This window comes from Mirounga leonina, unplaced genomic scaffold (genome assembly GCF_011800145.1).
Source record: "Mirounga leonina isolate KUSES-001 unplaced genomic scaffold, KU_Mleo_1.0 Mir_172, whole genome shotgun sequence".
Lineage (NCBI taxonomy): Eukaryota > Metazoa > Chordata > Mammalia > Carnivora > Phocidae > Mirounga > Mirounga leonina.
Genome location: NW_023270442.1, coordinates 14046167 through 14061965, shown reverse-complemented (window position 1 = coordinate 14061965; position 15799 = coordinate 14046167). Strand labels below are relative to the sequence as shown.

General features: G+C 40.7%; 1 protein-coding gene across 4 annotated transcripts in view; it reads right to left on the bottom strand.

The window, feature by feature from the left end:
• Positions 1–15799, bottom strand: part of ITSN1 (intersectin 1) — a 212080-nt gene that overhangs the window by 65041 nt on the left and 131240 nt on the right. For all 4 annotated transcript variants that reach the window (XM_035017643.1, XM_035017639.1, XM_035017640.1 and 1 more), the window contains exons 17-20: positions 14726–14853; positions 11437–11666; positions 9587–9708; positions 632–879 (exon numbers count right to left, since the gene is read on the bottom strand). In XM_035017643.1, the coding sequence (XP_034873534.1) occupies positions 632–879; positions 9587–9708; positions 11437–11666; positions 14726–14853 (728 nt within the window). The remainder of the gene's footprint in view (positions 1–631; positions 880–9586; positions 9709–11436; positions 11667–14725; positions 14854–15799) is intronic.

The following is a 15799-nucleotide window of genomic DNA, read 5'->3' as shown; positions in this document are numbered from 1 at the left end:
CGGTGCCACAGCGAGCACCAAGGCCACGTGCCCAGCCACTGGGGTAATGACAGGTGGTACCCTTACAGCAACCAGTCATGCTGGAGCTCAGGGACGGTTTTAATTTTGTGATCTTTATAATGTTAAATAACTACATCGGTACGAGCGCAAACCCAAATGTAATTTACTTTTTACGTCTTTATGAGACATAAACACATTTGAAAAGCAAAATAATTCCTTTGAGGGGCGCCTGGGTGGCTCAGTCGGTGAAGCGTCCGACTCTTGATTTCGGCTCAGGTCATGGTCTCACAGCCATGGGATCGAGCCCCTCGCTGGGCTCTGCGCTGGGCATGGAGCCTGCTTAAGATTCTCTCCCTCTCTCTCTGCCCCTGTCTCTCTCTCTCTCTCTTAAAAAAAAAAAAATTCCTTTGTTAGACTGTACATCCTGATTCTGGGTTTGGAAAATAAGACGCCCATAATTATAGCAGCAGAACTGCACACCACACGTGTATTGCAGAAGAGTCACAATGACTGAATCCACAGCAAAACGAAATCCTAGAAAACACGGTATTTGTCTTCTATGTTAGCCTAAGCTTTAGTTTAAAAAAAGTCAGAACTTTTCAATCAAGATCAAAAGCGTGCCTACACGTACGTGGAGCTGAAGTCAGCCCAGTTGTTGGGGGTCGTGGAGGGCTCTGGAGCGGTCACCGCCACAGGAGTGGGGGGCTCACGCACGGCCAGTTTGGGTGCAGGCGCAGAGGCTGGGTCAGGCCCGGGTTTGACTGGAGCAGGAGCCTCGTTTTCTGGGATTTTCTCTGCATAGTTTGCAGGGAACCAGCCCGTCTTTCCTTTTAATTCTCCTCCAAGCCAGCCTGGTTCTCCAGTTTGGCTTTCGTCCACCTGCAGGAAAAATCACAGACTTTAAATCAACCTGTAAAGACACCAAGTGCTCTCCCAGGACCAAGCCCCAAGCCTCCGACCCTGTCGGATGGACACACCACACGGACGCCTCTCCACCCTGTTCTCATCTGCATGTCTGGGAAAACCGTCTCTAAACATTAACTCTGAACAAACAGTAGGTGTTGTAATGCAAGGTCTCGTTCTTTCTGCTTTTTTTTTTAGCTTCTCCCCCCCTTTTCTAGAAATGGCAGTTAAGATAAAGTGCCTAAAGTCCTCAGGTCCATAGCTGAAATTTTTAGAGTTACCTTGAATTGGAAAGTGATGTGACAGACTTCATCACTTGGGAGGTCATGGAATTATTAAAAAATAATTTGACTTGGGTTTATGATTTAAAGCTGAAAGCAAAGGGTGCAATCAACATTAATCAGTACTCAAAATCTCTAATAACTAAGCAGTATTTGTTCAGCACAGGGATAGGAAAGATAAAAACATGGTCTTAGATGGTTTCCACGGGAAGCAAAGCTGATGTTAAGCCATTTAAAAGCTCTTCTTTAATTTTCTCATCATATATCTAATTTAAATTAAAGAAGAGATTATTCATGGCAACGGTCAATTTTATTAAGGTCCTATGTTTTTCTTTTATATAGATTTAACTTTAATATTATAAAAGTGCACATGAGAATACAGATTTCTGCTGTTTAAAACTCTCACAGGGGCTATTATATCAAGTGCTTTTACGTTTGCATTTTAATTCTAATTTAAAAGCATCATTCAAAATCACCAGGATGGTTCTACCTATCTTTATGAGTTACCCCCCCCACCCCCCATTTTATGAGCAACAGGAGAACGACTTTGGAGGAAAATTATTTCACTATTATTGGAGGAAAATTATTTCACTATTAGAAAACTATTTTCATTACTGAATCAAATCAGAGACCTTATCTTATTTTTATCCCTTAACATATACTGCCCAAGGAGGTAAAACATTGGACACTTCATCAGACGTTAATGTTGCTTTTTAGAAATCACAGAAATGAGTAGGGAGGACCTTAACAATGATTTTGGAAAAAGAGAAAAAATACCAGTTTTCTAACTCATTCAAACATACAGTAAAAAATAATAATAAAAAAAATAAAGCTCCAAACTATGGAACCGAACATCTACTACCTGTATTCAGTCCAGAGTAAGTGTAAATGTTTATTAGCATACTTGAATTTTCAACATGCTTGGGACGGGGTGGAAAAAGTAGAATTACATGGCTTACGACTTAACTCAAGATCTTATTTACAAAACTTTCAGTGAGTAGAAGATACTGGCACTCTGCTCCACCTTAAGGCACCCTTACTGTCAGGGGTAAAAGCAATTTTTAAAAACTGAGAATGCTCCAAAAAGGAGTTCCCCAAGATAAAGAGCAATACTGCTTCGGAGATTCTATTTTTTGCTTGACAGTTCTGATACTCCTGCTAACGCTTACATCAGATGTGAACACATTAGCCACTTTTCATTCAACTCCCCCACACTGTTTTGTGCTTACATTCCTTTTTCTGGGCAGCCCCAACTGTTTCTCTAGATGAGGATTTAAGAGGACATTTTTTCCCACTTGGATTTTATGCAAAATGCAAATGGCTAAATGATTTTCCTTCTTCGTTTGTATTTACTGGTGATACTGTGACACATTTAAACATCGGCACAGCTTCGCAATGGAAACAGCCGTTTTTTGGCCAGATTGTGCTGGGGGCTCCCCAACTCCTGGGCAGGTTCAACGACAGTCAAGCTCCCACACCCCTCCACCTCTCTAGGACCAAGGTGATGTCGGGCAGGAGTGAGTAAGGAAGGAACTGGAGCCTGACACAGTGACCTGGCCTCCAGAAGGCGAAGGGTAATGATCAAGAGTAGAGCTCAGGAGACTGCCCCAATTTAAATACCAGCTCTACCATTTATTAACTGGGTAACTTTGGGCAACTTTCATCGCTCGGTGCCTCAAGTTCTTCATCCGTCACATAGTGATGATAGTACCTGTCTCATTATTGGTGGCTATGAGAATTGTGAAATATTTAAAGCACTGCCTGGCATCTGAGAAGTGTTCAATGATAGAGCTTTAAAAGCCACCTCTCCTGCTGTCCCGCTCTAAATCTGTACTGAAGCTCTCTCATGTGGGCTTTTGTCCCGTTCTAAGAGCCTCGTCTTTACGCCACTTTACGGAACCATCCCTTGTTTTCTGTATGGGGCGCTCTCTGTCTAGGAACCTGCCTGGGACCCCGGGCCCTCTGTGTTTGCCTTCCGCCAGCGGCAATGCTTTAAGGGGCTGGAGTTCAGTCATGCATCATGGCCTATCTGGAACTGCTACTCATCTGTCCAAGTAGGACCTCCTCAAATGTCCTCTGCTTGACTCAATTATGTCCTGGGTTTTACTGTCATTCCCCTGACACAAAGGGTCTTCTCTGGTTAACAGGACTTTTGGGACTGACATCTGGAATTGGATCTGAAGCCCTTTGGGCAGGTCTAGCTTGTACCCCAGGTAGCTGATCACACCCAGCCCTGTTCCCCTCATAAGACAGAAAGCGTGCTTCACCGCTGAAAGGTGTTTTGTATACTTAGGAAGCAGAGAAGGTATCATATAAGCCTCTTATCTGTGCCAACAAGAGTTTCCCCATCCTTCAGGGTAATAGATCAGTTTTTCCCTTTTAACCAAGGAAATTCACTGGTCAACTCTGACCAACCAATAGTCTCAATAAGCCTGATTTGTTCTTACAGGAATCCATTAGTTTTAACGAATAACTTCATTTTAAGATTCAGAGGATGTAAGAAATATTCACTCTCAACATTAATTAACCACTTAGAAAAAGCACAAAGGTTCTCATATGAAAAGGAGAAATAGTTCTTCCTGGATTTGGGAAACTTGACCCAAAATGCCAATCCAAAGGTGGAAAAACAGTACATAAGATTAGAACAGAAAAAGAGTTAGGCATACAGGGCTGGCTATAATGTGGAGTTTAACATACATAAAGTAGATTCATCTCCTGGTGGCTCTAAGTCAGGGGGATCTGAAATATTAAAAATAGTGGTCTTACTACACTTTCATTTAACTAGCCCCACTGCAACACCTCAAAGCATTTGGGGATCATTCTAGTGGAACATCAACAAAAAGGGAAACACAAACCCCAGACACAGTGCACGTGTCTCGAACGTTACTGATCTATTCTACAGAATGTTAATATACACTGTAGGCTGCAGGGCTTGGATTCAACAGTCGAATGCACATAGCAGCTATGAGGTTCAAGTACATATGGCTGAAGCCCGATAATACGGTCTCCTTTCTCACTGTTTATATGCTTCATGGCTGCCAAATTCCTCTGGTAGCATATTTCTGAAATCTCTGACCTTGTTGCAAAGAAGGAAAGAGAAAGTCCCTCTCCCCTCGCAAGCATGACACAGAATAAGGACAGCAAAGAGATTTAAACTGTGTACCAACTCAGAGCAGCTGGGGGGGCTGCCTGGGATGTGCTGAGTACGGGGGGCACAGCACATGGTTTCTGCATCTGCCAGCTTGGGAATACAATGTTTTCCCAAAAACTTTTGGGTTGGAATATGAAAATTGTTTTCTAAAGCTCTAATTTAGAGGTCATCAAATTTCTCCTCAGTTGTAACTACTCAACTCTACCCTTGCAGTGCAAAAGCAGCTGAAAGCAGCATGCAAATGAATGGGTCCAGCCGCATTCCAATAAAACTTTATTATAATAAACAGGCTGGGGGCTGCGTATGGCCCACTCCTGGAATCGGATGTGTACCCGTCCCTCCAAGCAATGATGATACTATGGCCACTTGTTACTAAACAAGCCAACCTCAGATGTTAAGGCTATGGAAATCGAAGGAAGGCAGGAAAGAAAAGATACTAACTATACTAAAAAAAATCTCCATCCAGAGAAAACAAGGAAAAACAATGAGTTTAATGTTACATGAATAATACCAAATTAGAAGATAAACAATTTTCAGGATGAATGGAACTGGTAGACTGGCTGATAACCGATAAAGAAGTGTCCTTTTGGGGGAAATTTCTAAGAGGATATGTTTCAGAAATGATTTAGAATTAGTCTTGACAGGAAAAAGGCATTAGGTTAGATAGGTGATTCCCAAAAATGACTGCCTAAGAGGTCTACTTGGAGAAGATTCTGAATCCTGTATATGGAGTAAAGTGCCCAGAGTCTCTGGGGGTGAGCCCTAGAACGCTTATTTCTTCTAAGCTCCATGAACAGTTCTAATGTCCTCAGTCCTGCACCACCCAGACCTGCTGAGTTAGATGATCAGCCTGTGCTTTTAAGACAAACTTCAACAAAATGGCAGTGAGCAAAGGTCTTCTAAAAGAAAAAAAAATTTTTTTTAAGTAGGCTCTACACCCAACATGGGACTTGAGCTCATGATCAAGAGTCGCATGCTCTTCCGACTGAGCTAGCCAGGCACCCCTCTTCTGATTTCTTATGCTATTCCAATACATCATGGATGTCAAATTTGATCTATTCACTCTCCAAATTTTGGGACCTCTGGATCAGAAAGATAGGCCATCAATGTTCACAGTATTTAATTGCTAGCTGTCAAACTCAAGGTCAAACTCAATTAAGAAGCTTCCATTAAGAAGTTCTTCCCTGGGGTGCCTGGGTGGCTCAGTTGGTTAAGCAGCTGCCTTCAGCTCAGATCATGATCCCAGAGTCCTGGGATCAAGCCCCGCATCAGGCTCCCTGCTCAGCCGGGAGCCTGCTTCTCCCTCTGCCTCTGCCTGCCGCTCTGCCTACTTATGCTTTCTCTCTCTGTCAAATAAATAAATAAACCTTTTTAAAAAAAAACAAGTTCCTCCCTGAGCATATCAGTCCATTCTGATTCCTTTCCTCTTAAATTCCTAGGACAGTTAGTAAGCATTCATTGAGAACTTCATCAGACATTGGCTTTTTTCATGCGTTTCTCCCTACTTTTCTAAAAAGACTTTAAATATATGAATGGCAGACATCATCTTATATTTCTTTATATTATAAGCAATATTTAAAACAGGACTATATATAAGATACCACTTTTATTTTTGTCAACCGTGGAAAAAATATTTTTTGGAGAAAACTGGACTGATAGTTTTTTTCAAAAACAAAAGACTTTTTAAAGCTCCCTCCAAGGCTGCCAATGTTAAAAAAGGAAATATTAGACTTCTGAAATCTAACCAGGAATAGTCCACTAATTTACAAAGAAGTTTGAGAAATCAGAATCTGATGGTTATTGTGCCCACAAAAATAAGTGAAATCCTGATTATTCGACCAAGAGATCGATAGTAATGTTCTACTACATGTTTTCATGATCATGTAAAATGATAACCTCAAACTCCAGGAAATAAAAAATGTTACCATCACATGTCAATTTTGGTGGGTGTGTGTGTGTGTGTGTGCACGCCGACTGTTAACCTCATGAAGGTAATACAGCTGAATGCCATTTGGGGTGTAATGCTGTACTGTGTAGTAGAAGAAAACACTGCTCTGTCCCCTCAGCAAGCCAGTAAATTATGCCTAGCCGTACGTTCCATCCTTCATGACATATTTGGGATGTCTGAGATAAAGCAAACACCATTCCAGAACTGGGTATTCATTCTGTGATACTTAATCAAAGTTGGATTTATTTTTAGTGTTTCATGAAAAATTACAAATGTTGGTACATTTGTAAATATGAAAATAACATAAAAGTACAAAAAAATTAAACATGAAAGCCCCCTCTTTACTGCCCAGCAGTAACCAATGTTAATGGTTTCATGTCTATATTTCAAGAATTTAACCACACACATAAAAACATTCACATATACACACACATAGATTTTTATTTAACCAAAATGCAATTATACTGTACATACTGTTCCTGCCCCTTTTTTTTTTTTACTGGTGAGCTTATCTGTATGTGTAGATCTATACAGTTTTTTTTTCACATCTTAAATCTTCCTGCTTAGCTGTATCATAATTTATTTAAACCATTCCCTTACTTATATGGGCCTATTCCTTTTTCGTTTTTACCAACAACGCTGCAGTGAACCTTCATCAACAAATGTATTTGTGCATCTGCCAAAATACAGTCTAGAGGAGGGAAAATAACAGAATTTCTGGGTCAAGGGGAATCAGAATTTTAAATTTGAACAGGTATTGTCAAATTGCTTTTCAAATAACTTAGCCAATTCATATAAGCATGCTGACAGCGTGTATTTGATCTACTTTCCTGCATTCTTGACAGAGCTGGATATTACCAAACCTTTAAACTTGCGTAGGTGAGAAATGAAAAATGCTATCTGGGGTTTTTTAACTTGCATTTCCTGATCACTAGTGAGATAAAGCCTCTTTCTGTATATTTTTAAAATCACATACTTTTCTTCATGTGTGAATATCTCTTCATATCCTTGGACAAGTTTTCTAAGTTTTGGGTTTCTTTCATATTAACTTTTAGGAGTCTTTATATAATATGGATGTATTTTGCAATATACAAGTTTTAATTATTTTATATTGTCAAATCTGTCCATTTTTACCATTTATGGCTTCTGGTTTTAACTCAGGAAGGTATTTCTTTGCCAGGAAATTATTCCCATATTTTCCTTTTTCAAAAAAAAAAAATTTCTTTTAAAGAAATTTAACTTTTATGTTTAAACTACTTGGAACTTATTTTTGTCTGTAGCCTGAGATGGAGACTTAACCTTATAATTTGCCAAATACACAGCCTTCAAGTTAGGCCTTAAATGGAATCTGGCAAAGAGAAATCCGGTACACAAACTTTTATACCTCTTTTTTTTTTTTTTTTAAGCAAAACCTACTACACAAACTCAAAACGTATTTTTACTGCCACGACAACACCCAAAGATATGTGTACTTACACAGAGTTAAAGTGATTTAAAAGAAGAAAACATTTAATAAGATGCAGACTTCCTGACAGTTACACAGACTTACCCATTCCCCTTTAACCTCCACCAGGAAAGCAAAGGTTTGAAAGCAAGGCAAAATATGTTTAATGAAATGTTTTATTTTTACAGCACATCTAAACTCTATTCATCTAGTCAAGCTGGTGGTTAGCCAGTTTGAGGAAAAACATCATTGAAACAAGGCTATGTTTCCAAAATACAGCAGTATTTTCTCATTAAAGTACAGATCATCTAGAACACTTCCTTATTGTTACATTTGTAACACTTCCTGATCTCAAGAAGACAGCGCTACTTTTCTGGACCTTGTGCTACAACAAAATCCAGTTTCAAAAACTTGAAGCTCTTTTTTTTGTTTCAGTGTAAAGAAACAACTTTGTAATGAGGCCCCCTCTGGTGTCACATTGCACTTTCGTAAGTTTTAGAGTCCCAGCATGGTGTTTTTATATATTGTAACAATTCACAGGCTTTTGTTTTTATATATTGTAACAATTCACAGGCTTTAAAAGCCGCGGTATTTCCAAGATGAGGCAGTACGAGTAAAGCTGCTTCAGGCCATTAGAAAACACAGTGCGGGAAAGAGTTGGTGGTGAAGCGGACGCCTTGCGACACCGTCCCTGTGTACAGAGCGCTGTGCCCTTCCACAGAGAACCCAGCGGTTCTTTCTGTAAAGACTGAGTGAGGCTAGCACGCACGCCTTCACAAACTGTTTGCTGAACGAAGGCTGGACTCTATTTGGACAGGGCGTGTTATCGTTACAGAGATTTTTGACTTCTAAAGAATCTGATATTTGGCCTTGACTCCCTTATTTCAAGCCCATGATGATTTGAGATAAGACTGTCAGAAATAAAGGGGAGAAAGGCCTGAGATCTCTGAAGACCAAACACATTGTTCTTTCTGTATATTTTGGCTCACTAAAGATCACAGCGTCTCCACGCAGAGATCTGCCGTAAACATGCAAGATGCACGCGTGAGCAATAGTGCAATGATCTGTGCACAACCCTTTAACTTCAAAGACACCTACTTCCGGAACCACAGGCACGTTGGTCTCACTCAGAGTTCTTTTACAATTCGGAACCATTCCCATCTTTGAACAAACAAAAAATGCCAACAGTAATGCAAAGTTTGACCACTTCTATGACTCTTAATTCTGAGGTTATTAACTAGATGGAAGAACTACTGTTTTCTTTCAGAAAATAATTTAGGTTAACCACATGGCTTTATTCTTTCTTAAAGTGGTTACTATAGTTTGAGTCTATTTAACTATTAGTATAGTTCAAGGAACTATGACAAAGCAAAATTCTGAACTCTTTTATCTGCTCATTTACAGAGTAAGAAGGCAGATTAACTGTATGTTAATTCACACAATTCAAAGATCGCACAGTTAAAGGGGAAAAAAAGATGCACTGACCCAAAGATACAAAAGTTATCATTGGCAATTGTGAAAGTGATGCTAAAGCATTCTGCGTTTAAAACTATTTCTTAAAGACTATTCATAGTATTTAAGCAATCTAAACTCTGAAATTACCAGACCTTTACAAAGTTAAAAACACGCCAAGGCTGTGATAAGAACCCATTTTCTTTAACACCTCTATCTTAAAGTGCTGCTAGGATACATTTCTAAATATCATCTTTCATTCTAATAGGAAAGGAAGATTGAGCCCATACTTCAAAAACCCTGGATTTCACACTCGGCGACAATTTCACTCTGACAAATAAAGTGCAAGAGGAGGACAGATGCTAATCATCGACAGAAAATTAGACTTTGACTGGAGTCTTTCTTACCATGACTATGTCTCCGGGCTGGATCGTGATCTCATCGTGACTTCTGGATTCAAAGGGATAGAGCGCTCGGTAATACACCACCTTTACATTCTCCTGTGCAGAAATTGTAAGTGGGCCTTTTTCTATTTACAAAGACAGTGGGAAGAAGGGAACAAAAATAAAGCATTACACGGAACACGTATGCATGACAACAAGCCAAACAAATGACCTCTCCCCTGCTGTTGACCTTAACATCTGAACTCTTCCCATCTATTCAAGGAATTTCTGAAGCACATACTTCGTGCCAAAGGAGAGCCAAACCTGGTGTCAGCAACTCAAATCCATCGGAGTTCACTGGCTGCCACTCCCCCAACAAAGACCATCCCAATGCTGATTGCAGCGAGGCTGTCTTAGATCCTGGCTGAGGCTTCGGTAGCACACATCTGTAAAGCATCAGGACCTCTATCTCCCCTCCCCTCCAGGGTGCCGAGTTCAATGCAGCAGTTAGAATGTGACCCCCAATCTGAATCAGCCAAGAAAACTCCTTTGGCAGGAAGCAAAGAAGCACAACTTTCCACATTTTTGAAAGATTTGGAAATGCTGATATATTTGGCCACTAAAGCAATCACATAAAACGTTAAGTGCTGACTTCACCAACAATGATTATTATTGATAATCTCCAGTGAAGTAAGTCTTCCTCCACATCTCCCAGGGGTGGGGGAAATGAGCCTAATGATAGACCTTATATGCAAATACTTTAGAGTTTAAGTAAAATTTTTTTTAAAAAATGTATGCAAACAGAAGACAGTCTGACTTCCGATTCACTTAATAGTACCTAATCACGGCCCTCTGAACTGTTTTACCCTAGAAATGTAGGTATTTAGCCACACATCTATTTTCTCTGAAAAGCATTGAGGGGGAGGTATTATCTTCATGCAGTCTGGAACTGGATGAGGTGCCACATTTCCCACTGACCACAGGAAGAAGAAATCCTCATTCTATACTAGGAGGAAACATAAGGAATTTAAACTAATGGCCTAAGATTGAGTACTGGTGAAATTATTATTCATATCAAAGGCAGCATTAAAACATAATTTTGCTTGCCAGACTTTCTCCCTGGACTGCAGGCATCTATGTGGGGCCCAACTCTGAACCCCACTCCCATCCCTGCCCACTATAAACAGGAAACAAGTAAACCCTATGGAATAGTGTGCTTCTTTCTTTCCTTTCTGTATACCAATAAAAAGCACACTGATAATCGAACAAATAAATCGATATAATTTGCCATACAAAGGAAAAGGCAATCCCTTTCTTCAGCTGAATCTCAAAAATACATGCTAGGTTGCATCTGATACAAGAGATAACGTTTTCTAGCAATTTCAAAGGCTTCATTTATCATGATTTAAAGAGGCAACTTACGATCGAAGGGCAAAAAACAGTCACAGTTTTCAAAAGGTCAAAAACACGCTTTCATGTAGCATCGGCTGAAGACAGATCAGTGTAGGCAAGGGTGCCTGAAACCGCTCAGTAATTCCCAGAGAAAAGAGCAAACTGGAGAAGCAACAGGTTCTTTCCAAATCTGGAATACAGGTTTCTGGATGGGGCTTGGTAAGGAAACTCATGCCATTTTTGTCTGCAAAGGCCCTGGATGCCAGTGTGAGAGGGACCAAAGGCTGGTGGGGTGGTGGAAGATTAAACTGGCATGTCAGGAGCCTAGAGAATGAACATCTGCACTGTCTGCAAAGGACCCTGGCATTCACACCTAGCTCTATGAAAGGAGCCAAGACAGGGCCTGCCTTAGATATGGGTCTTCCTCAGGACGATCTGGCAGAGAAAACCTATTTGCTAGAACGACTTGTGGCCCCTACTACCTGTGGTGGACCAGGGTGCCTGGACAGCTGGCTTGGCTGGTTCCTGATGCTGATGGAAAAGCCGGCTCATCTTGTCTTGCGGGTCCAGTTTGCTTTTCTCCTCACTGTCCTTCTTCTTGACACTCTCCTCCCTTCTAAGTTTTTCCTCATCGTGGAGCTTCCTTGGCCGCTGATGCTCATCGTCCTGCTGCACATGCTCAATCCACTGCTTGTCCCTCTCCTGAGCTCGTCTGTCAACAAAATGCTTGATTACAGCCAGGAAGCAACTCCAGTTTCATAATGCTGTGGGCTCTTTTCACAGAAAAGGCTCCAGCTAGCAAATGGGATGCTCCATGCAGAGAGGATCCTGTCCCTCCGATGGAGCTATCGGAGTCAATAAGACAAAGGCCCTCAGGGCTCCAATTCTGAGGGAGATGATGAAAGCACAGGACTCAGAAAAACACAGGAAGAAGGTTCCTGATGTATTTTACCAGGTGTTTAGAAGACTAACAAAGAGACTTCTCGATGATAAAACTGGTATTTCACTGCAAAAAGCCATAACACACACAGGCACGAACGAGACGAGAGCGCGTACCCCGACGAACACACATATAACTCCCCAAAACTGAAGGCGGAAGCAACAGATTCGTTTGAACCCTTTAGGTGGTGGCCATCCTGTTACTAAACTAAACTAAAATGCTCTGGGCGTTTGCCTGAACCCGAAAACTTTGTGTTTGTCAAAGTAACTGACACGAAGGGACAAGTGCAATGAAATCTAGGCCCTGACATCTAAGACGACCGCAACCTGAAGCCCACAGGACCGGACCGGGGACGATTTTTCTCTCACTGTACGATCGTCTTCAAGATCAGAAAACAGTTTAGAGAAACTCACGTGCAAAAGTAAGCGATACGATGATAGTCATAACTAGTCCTCCCCCTACACGAACTCCATTACCCTTCACACCAGGGGAGTAGGTCCTATTAACGTCCCGATTTTTACGCAGGAGAAAAACGAGGCAGAGATATTAGAAGGCTTGTCCAAGGTCACACGGCCACACCTGCCTGGGGCTCAATCCCAGGCAGCCCAGTTCTAGGCTCCACACCCTGAACATGCTATCCTGTGACATGGCCAACACACAGTCATCTCCTGGAATTAGGAAACTGCCAAAGGAATATAATATAAACAAAGAAAGCTTGTATTCGCCATTTAAAAAATATGCTATTTATTTCTACCCTGTATGCATGTGAAAATTTAATGCAGGCAAATTCTTAACTTAAATCTTTAATGTTTTACTTGCTTTTAAAACATCTTTTAAGGGCGCCTGGGTGGCTCAGTTGGTTGAGCGACTGCCTTCAGCTCAGGTCATGATCCCACGGTCCTGGGATCAAGTCCCGCATCGGGCTCCCTGCTCTGCGGGGAGCCTGCTTCTCCCTCTCCCACTCCCCCTGTTTGTGTTCCCTCTCTCGCTGTGTCTCTCTCTGTCAAATAAATAAATAAAATCTTAAAAATAAAATAAAATAAAAATAAAAAATAAAAAAATAAAACATCTTTTAAGCACAAAAAAGTTTTTTGGAAGGGGTCCCATACCTATGTTGTCATTTGTAACAACAACAAAAACACACAATAGAATTTGCTTAATATTTGCTACTTAAAAAGTCTTCATGTATAGTGTATAACCATGTAATTTCTGAAATTAATTTTTGGGTACTACTTATATGAGTAAAGCAGGAAATTTACCTTTTTTGTATTATATTTTGTGTTGCCTTCTACTCCATAGAAATGTTAAAGCTCAGTACAGTATGCTGTGAATAATCAAAGTGTTTTATCAACTTTGAAGATAAGGAAAGGATGGAGTTAGGGTTAATCAGCACATCCAAGAAATGAATCCTTGAACCATACCCCAAGAAAACCATAAAACAGTCCTCTAAATTGGTTAGAGACCCTACCCACCTGTCCACTGGTAAACTGTGCAGGTCCACTTATATGGGGATATTTGACAGTACAGTCTCTGAATATATTTTCTCTCCCTTATGATTTTAACATTTTCTTTCTCTAGCTCACCTTATCATAAGAACACAGTATATAACACACATAACATACAAAATATGTGTTAATTGACTGTTTATGTTATCTATAGGCTTCTTTCCAGCCGAGAAGAGTAGGCTGTTAGCAGTTAAGTTTTGGGGGAGTCAAAAGCTATACTCATTTCCAACTGAGCAGGGGGGGGTCTGTGCCCCTAACCCCCTTGTTGTTCAAGGGTCAACTGTACTACACAAACTGTGTAGCCCTCTCGATAGTTTAACTGAGCTTAGCCCACTAAAGTCAATGATTTGCCTCAAGTTATGTTTCTTCATCTTTTTTTTTTAATATGTTAGGTATTTTTTTTAAGATTTTATTTATTTGTGAGAGAAAGAGAGCACGAGCAGAGGGAGCAGCAGAGCAGAGGGAGAAGCAGGCTCCCCACTGAGCAGGGAGCCCGATGTGGGGCTCGATCCCAGGACTCTGGGATCATGACTGAGCCGACGGCAGACACTTAACCGACTGAGCCACCCAGGCGCCCCCTGTATCTTCATCTTTTTATTCTAATTTCAATAACCAATTTTTACAATTTATACTGCATCACTGAAATAGTCATTTTTGTTTCCTGGCGTCAAAAATTAATTGAACTTTAAAAAGCAAATATCCAGTAACAAAATCAGACACACCAAAAGTTAACAAATAAATTTCTACGACTCATGACAGAAAGTTACCAGTAAAAGTAACAAACCACAAACACAAATATTCAAACAAAGCCGAACAAAAAAATGTGTCTGGATCCTAAGCAGCAGCAAATTTTCTCCTTTTGTACTCAACTTTAATTTGCAGTTGAAGAAAAGAGGAAAGAAGTCGGAGTGGCACGCTGTCAGTCCTACTGGAGAAAGCCTGTGTGGCGAGTGCTCAGGGGCTTTGATTTCAAACCAGCACTCCGGACTGCCACTGTTATTAAAAGGCTGTGAACTGGAAACGTATTTTGGTCATTGGCATGCAAATGAGCATACCAAGTGTCCTAATTTCCTTGTATAATTCCACTTATCTACATAGTAGTAGCTTGGGAGAGCTCTGGAAACTAACCAAAAACTTCAGGGGGTACTTATATATGCAAAGATTTATATACACACGTATTTGTGCTTGCACACGCAGACACACACACACACACACAAAGACTGAAGGCTCTTTCTGATCAGTAGGTACTTGCAGAAGCCCCACAAAGAATAATAAATACTCAAAGTTCCTTCCAGATGGGTCCACGATCCACAGGAAAAGACTCACCTTTGGGCTTCTTCTTTTTGTTTTTCTAATTCTATGATCTTTCGCTCTTGTTCTTTCTGTTTCAGACGTTCAGCCTCTATGGACTTCTGTTTCTGGAGTTGCTGCTTATTATGTATTTCTCTTAGTTCCTATAAACAATCAGGAAACAGTTCATATAATGACACGAGGTGATAGGCATCAACACTGTTTATCAGCATGCAACATTTTCATAGTGAGGACGTCTAGCCATTTAGGAGACTAACATCTCAGATTTGAAAAACGTTAACTTGGAAAACTGAAATCACGCTACATTTTGACATGACTATCTCCAAGAGCTGTTCCAGATTATATTTTAGTGAGTCATAAAACATTACACCATTTTCCATTACATGCTTTAGAAGGAACTTGCTAGTGATGGGTATTAGAGAAGCTACATTGTTCAAGACTCGGCAACAGTAACAGACTTAACCAGTTTTAAGGTATGATGATGATCATCAATAAAACCCTGAGGCACTTCCGATAATGAATCAACACCAGCCTCTACTGGCTTGGAAAATACACACACCTCTTCACACATACACCTCTTCACACACCGCCTCCATTAAAACCTCACCTTCTTATGCTATGCTGCCTTCGAACAAATGGACATCCCTCTGTTCCACAACCTTGACTGCCCCCACCAAATCACACCCTTCCAGAGCATCTTCTCTTGCTAAATCCAAGTGTGAAGCTGTCGACTTCCCCAGACTAACCCATCAGTCAGGTTGAAAGTAAATGCGATAATATGACGGTCACCATGTTGGACCCAGCTTCCTCATTTGGTATCAGCCCTCAGGAAAAACAGGGATTTCTTTAGCAAACTACTGGAAAAAAAAAAATCATTTTATGATATTTAAAGTACTCAAGTCAGAAGTTTAAACACCCCAAAGTGTGAAGAATAAAGAAATGCCTGTTGAGGGAGAACCCATATAGGTTCCATAGAGGATCCTAATGGTCACTAATAGATTCAGTCACCGAGACTCCTCTTGCGTGTGTCAACAATAAATCAGGTGAGTCAGTATCCAGTAGAGCCAAGGATGCATTTCATTTTTTTCC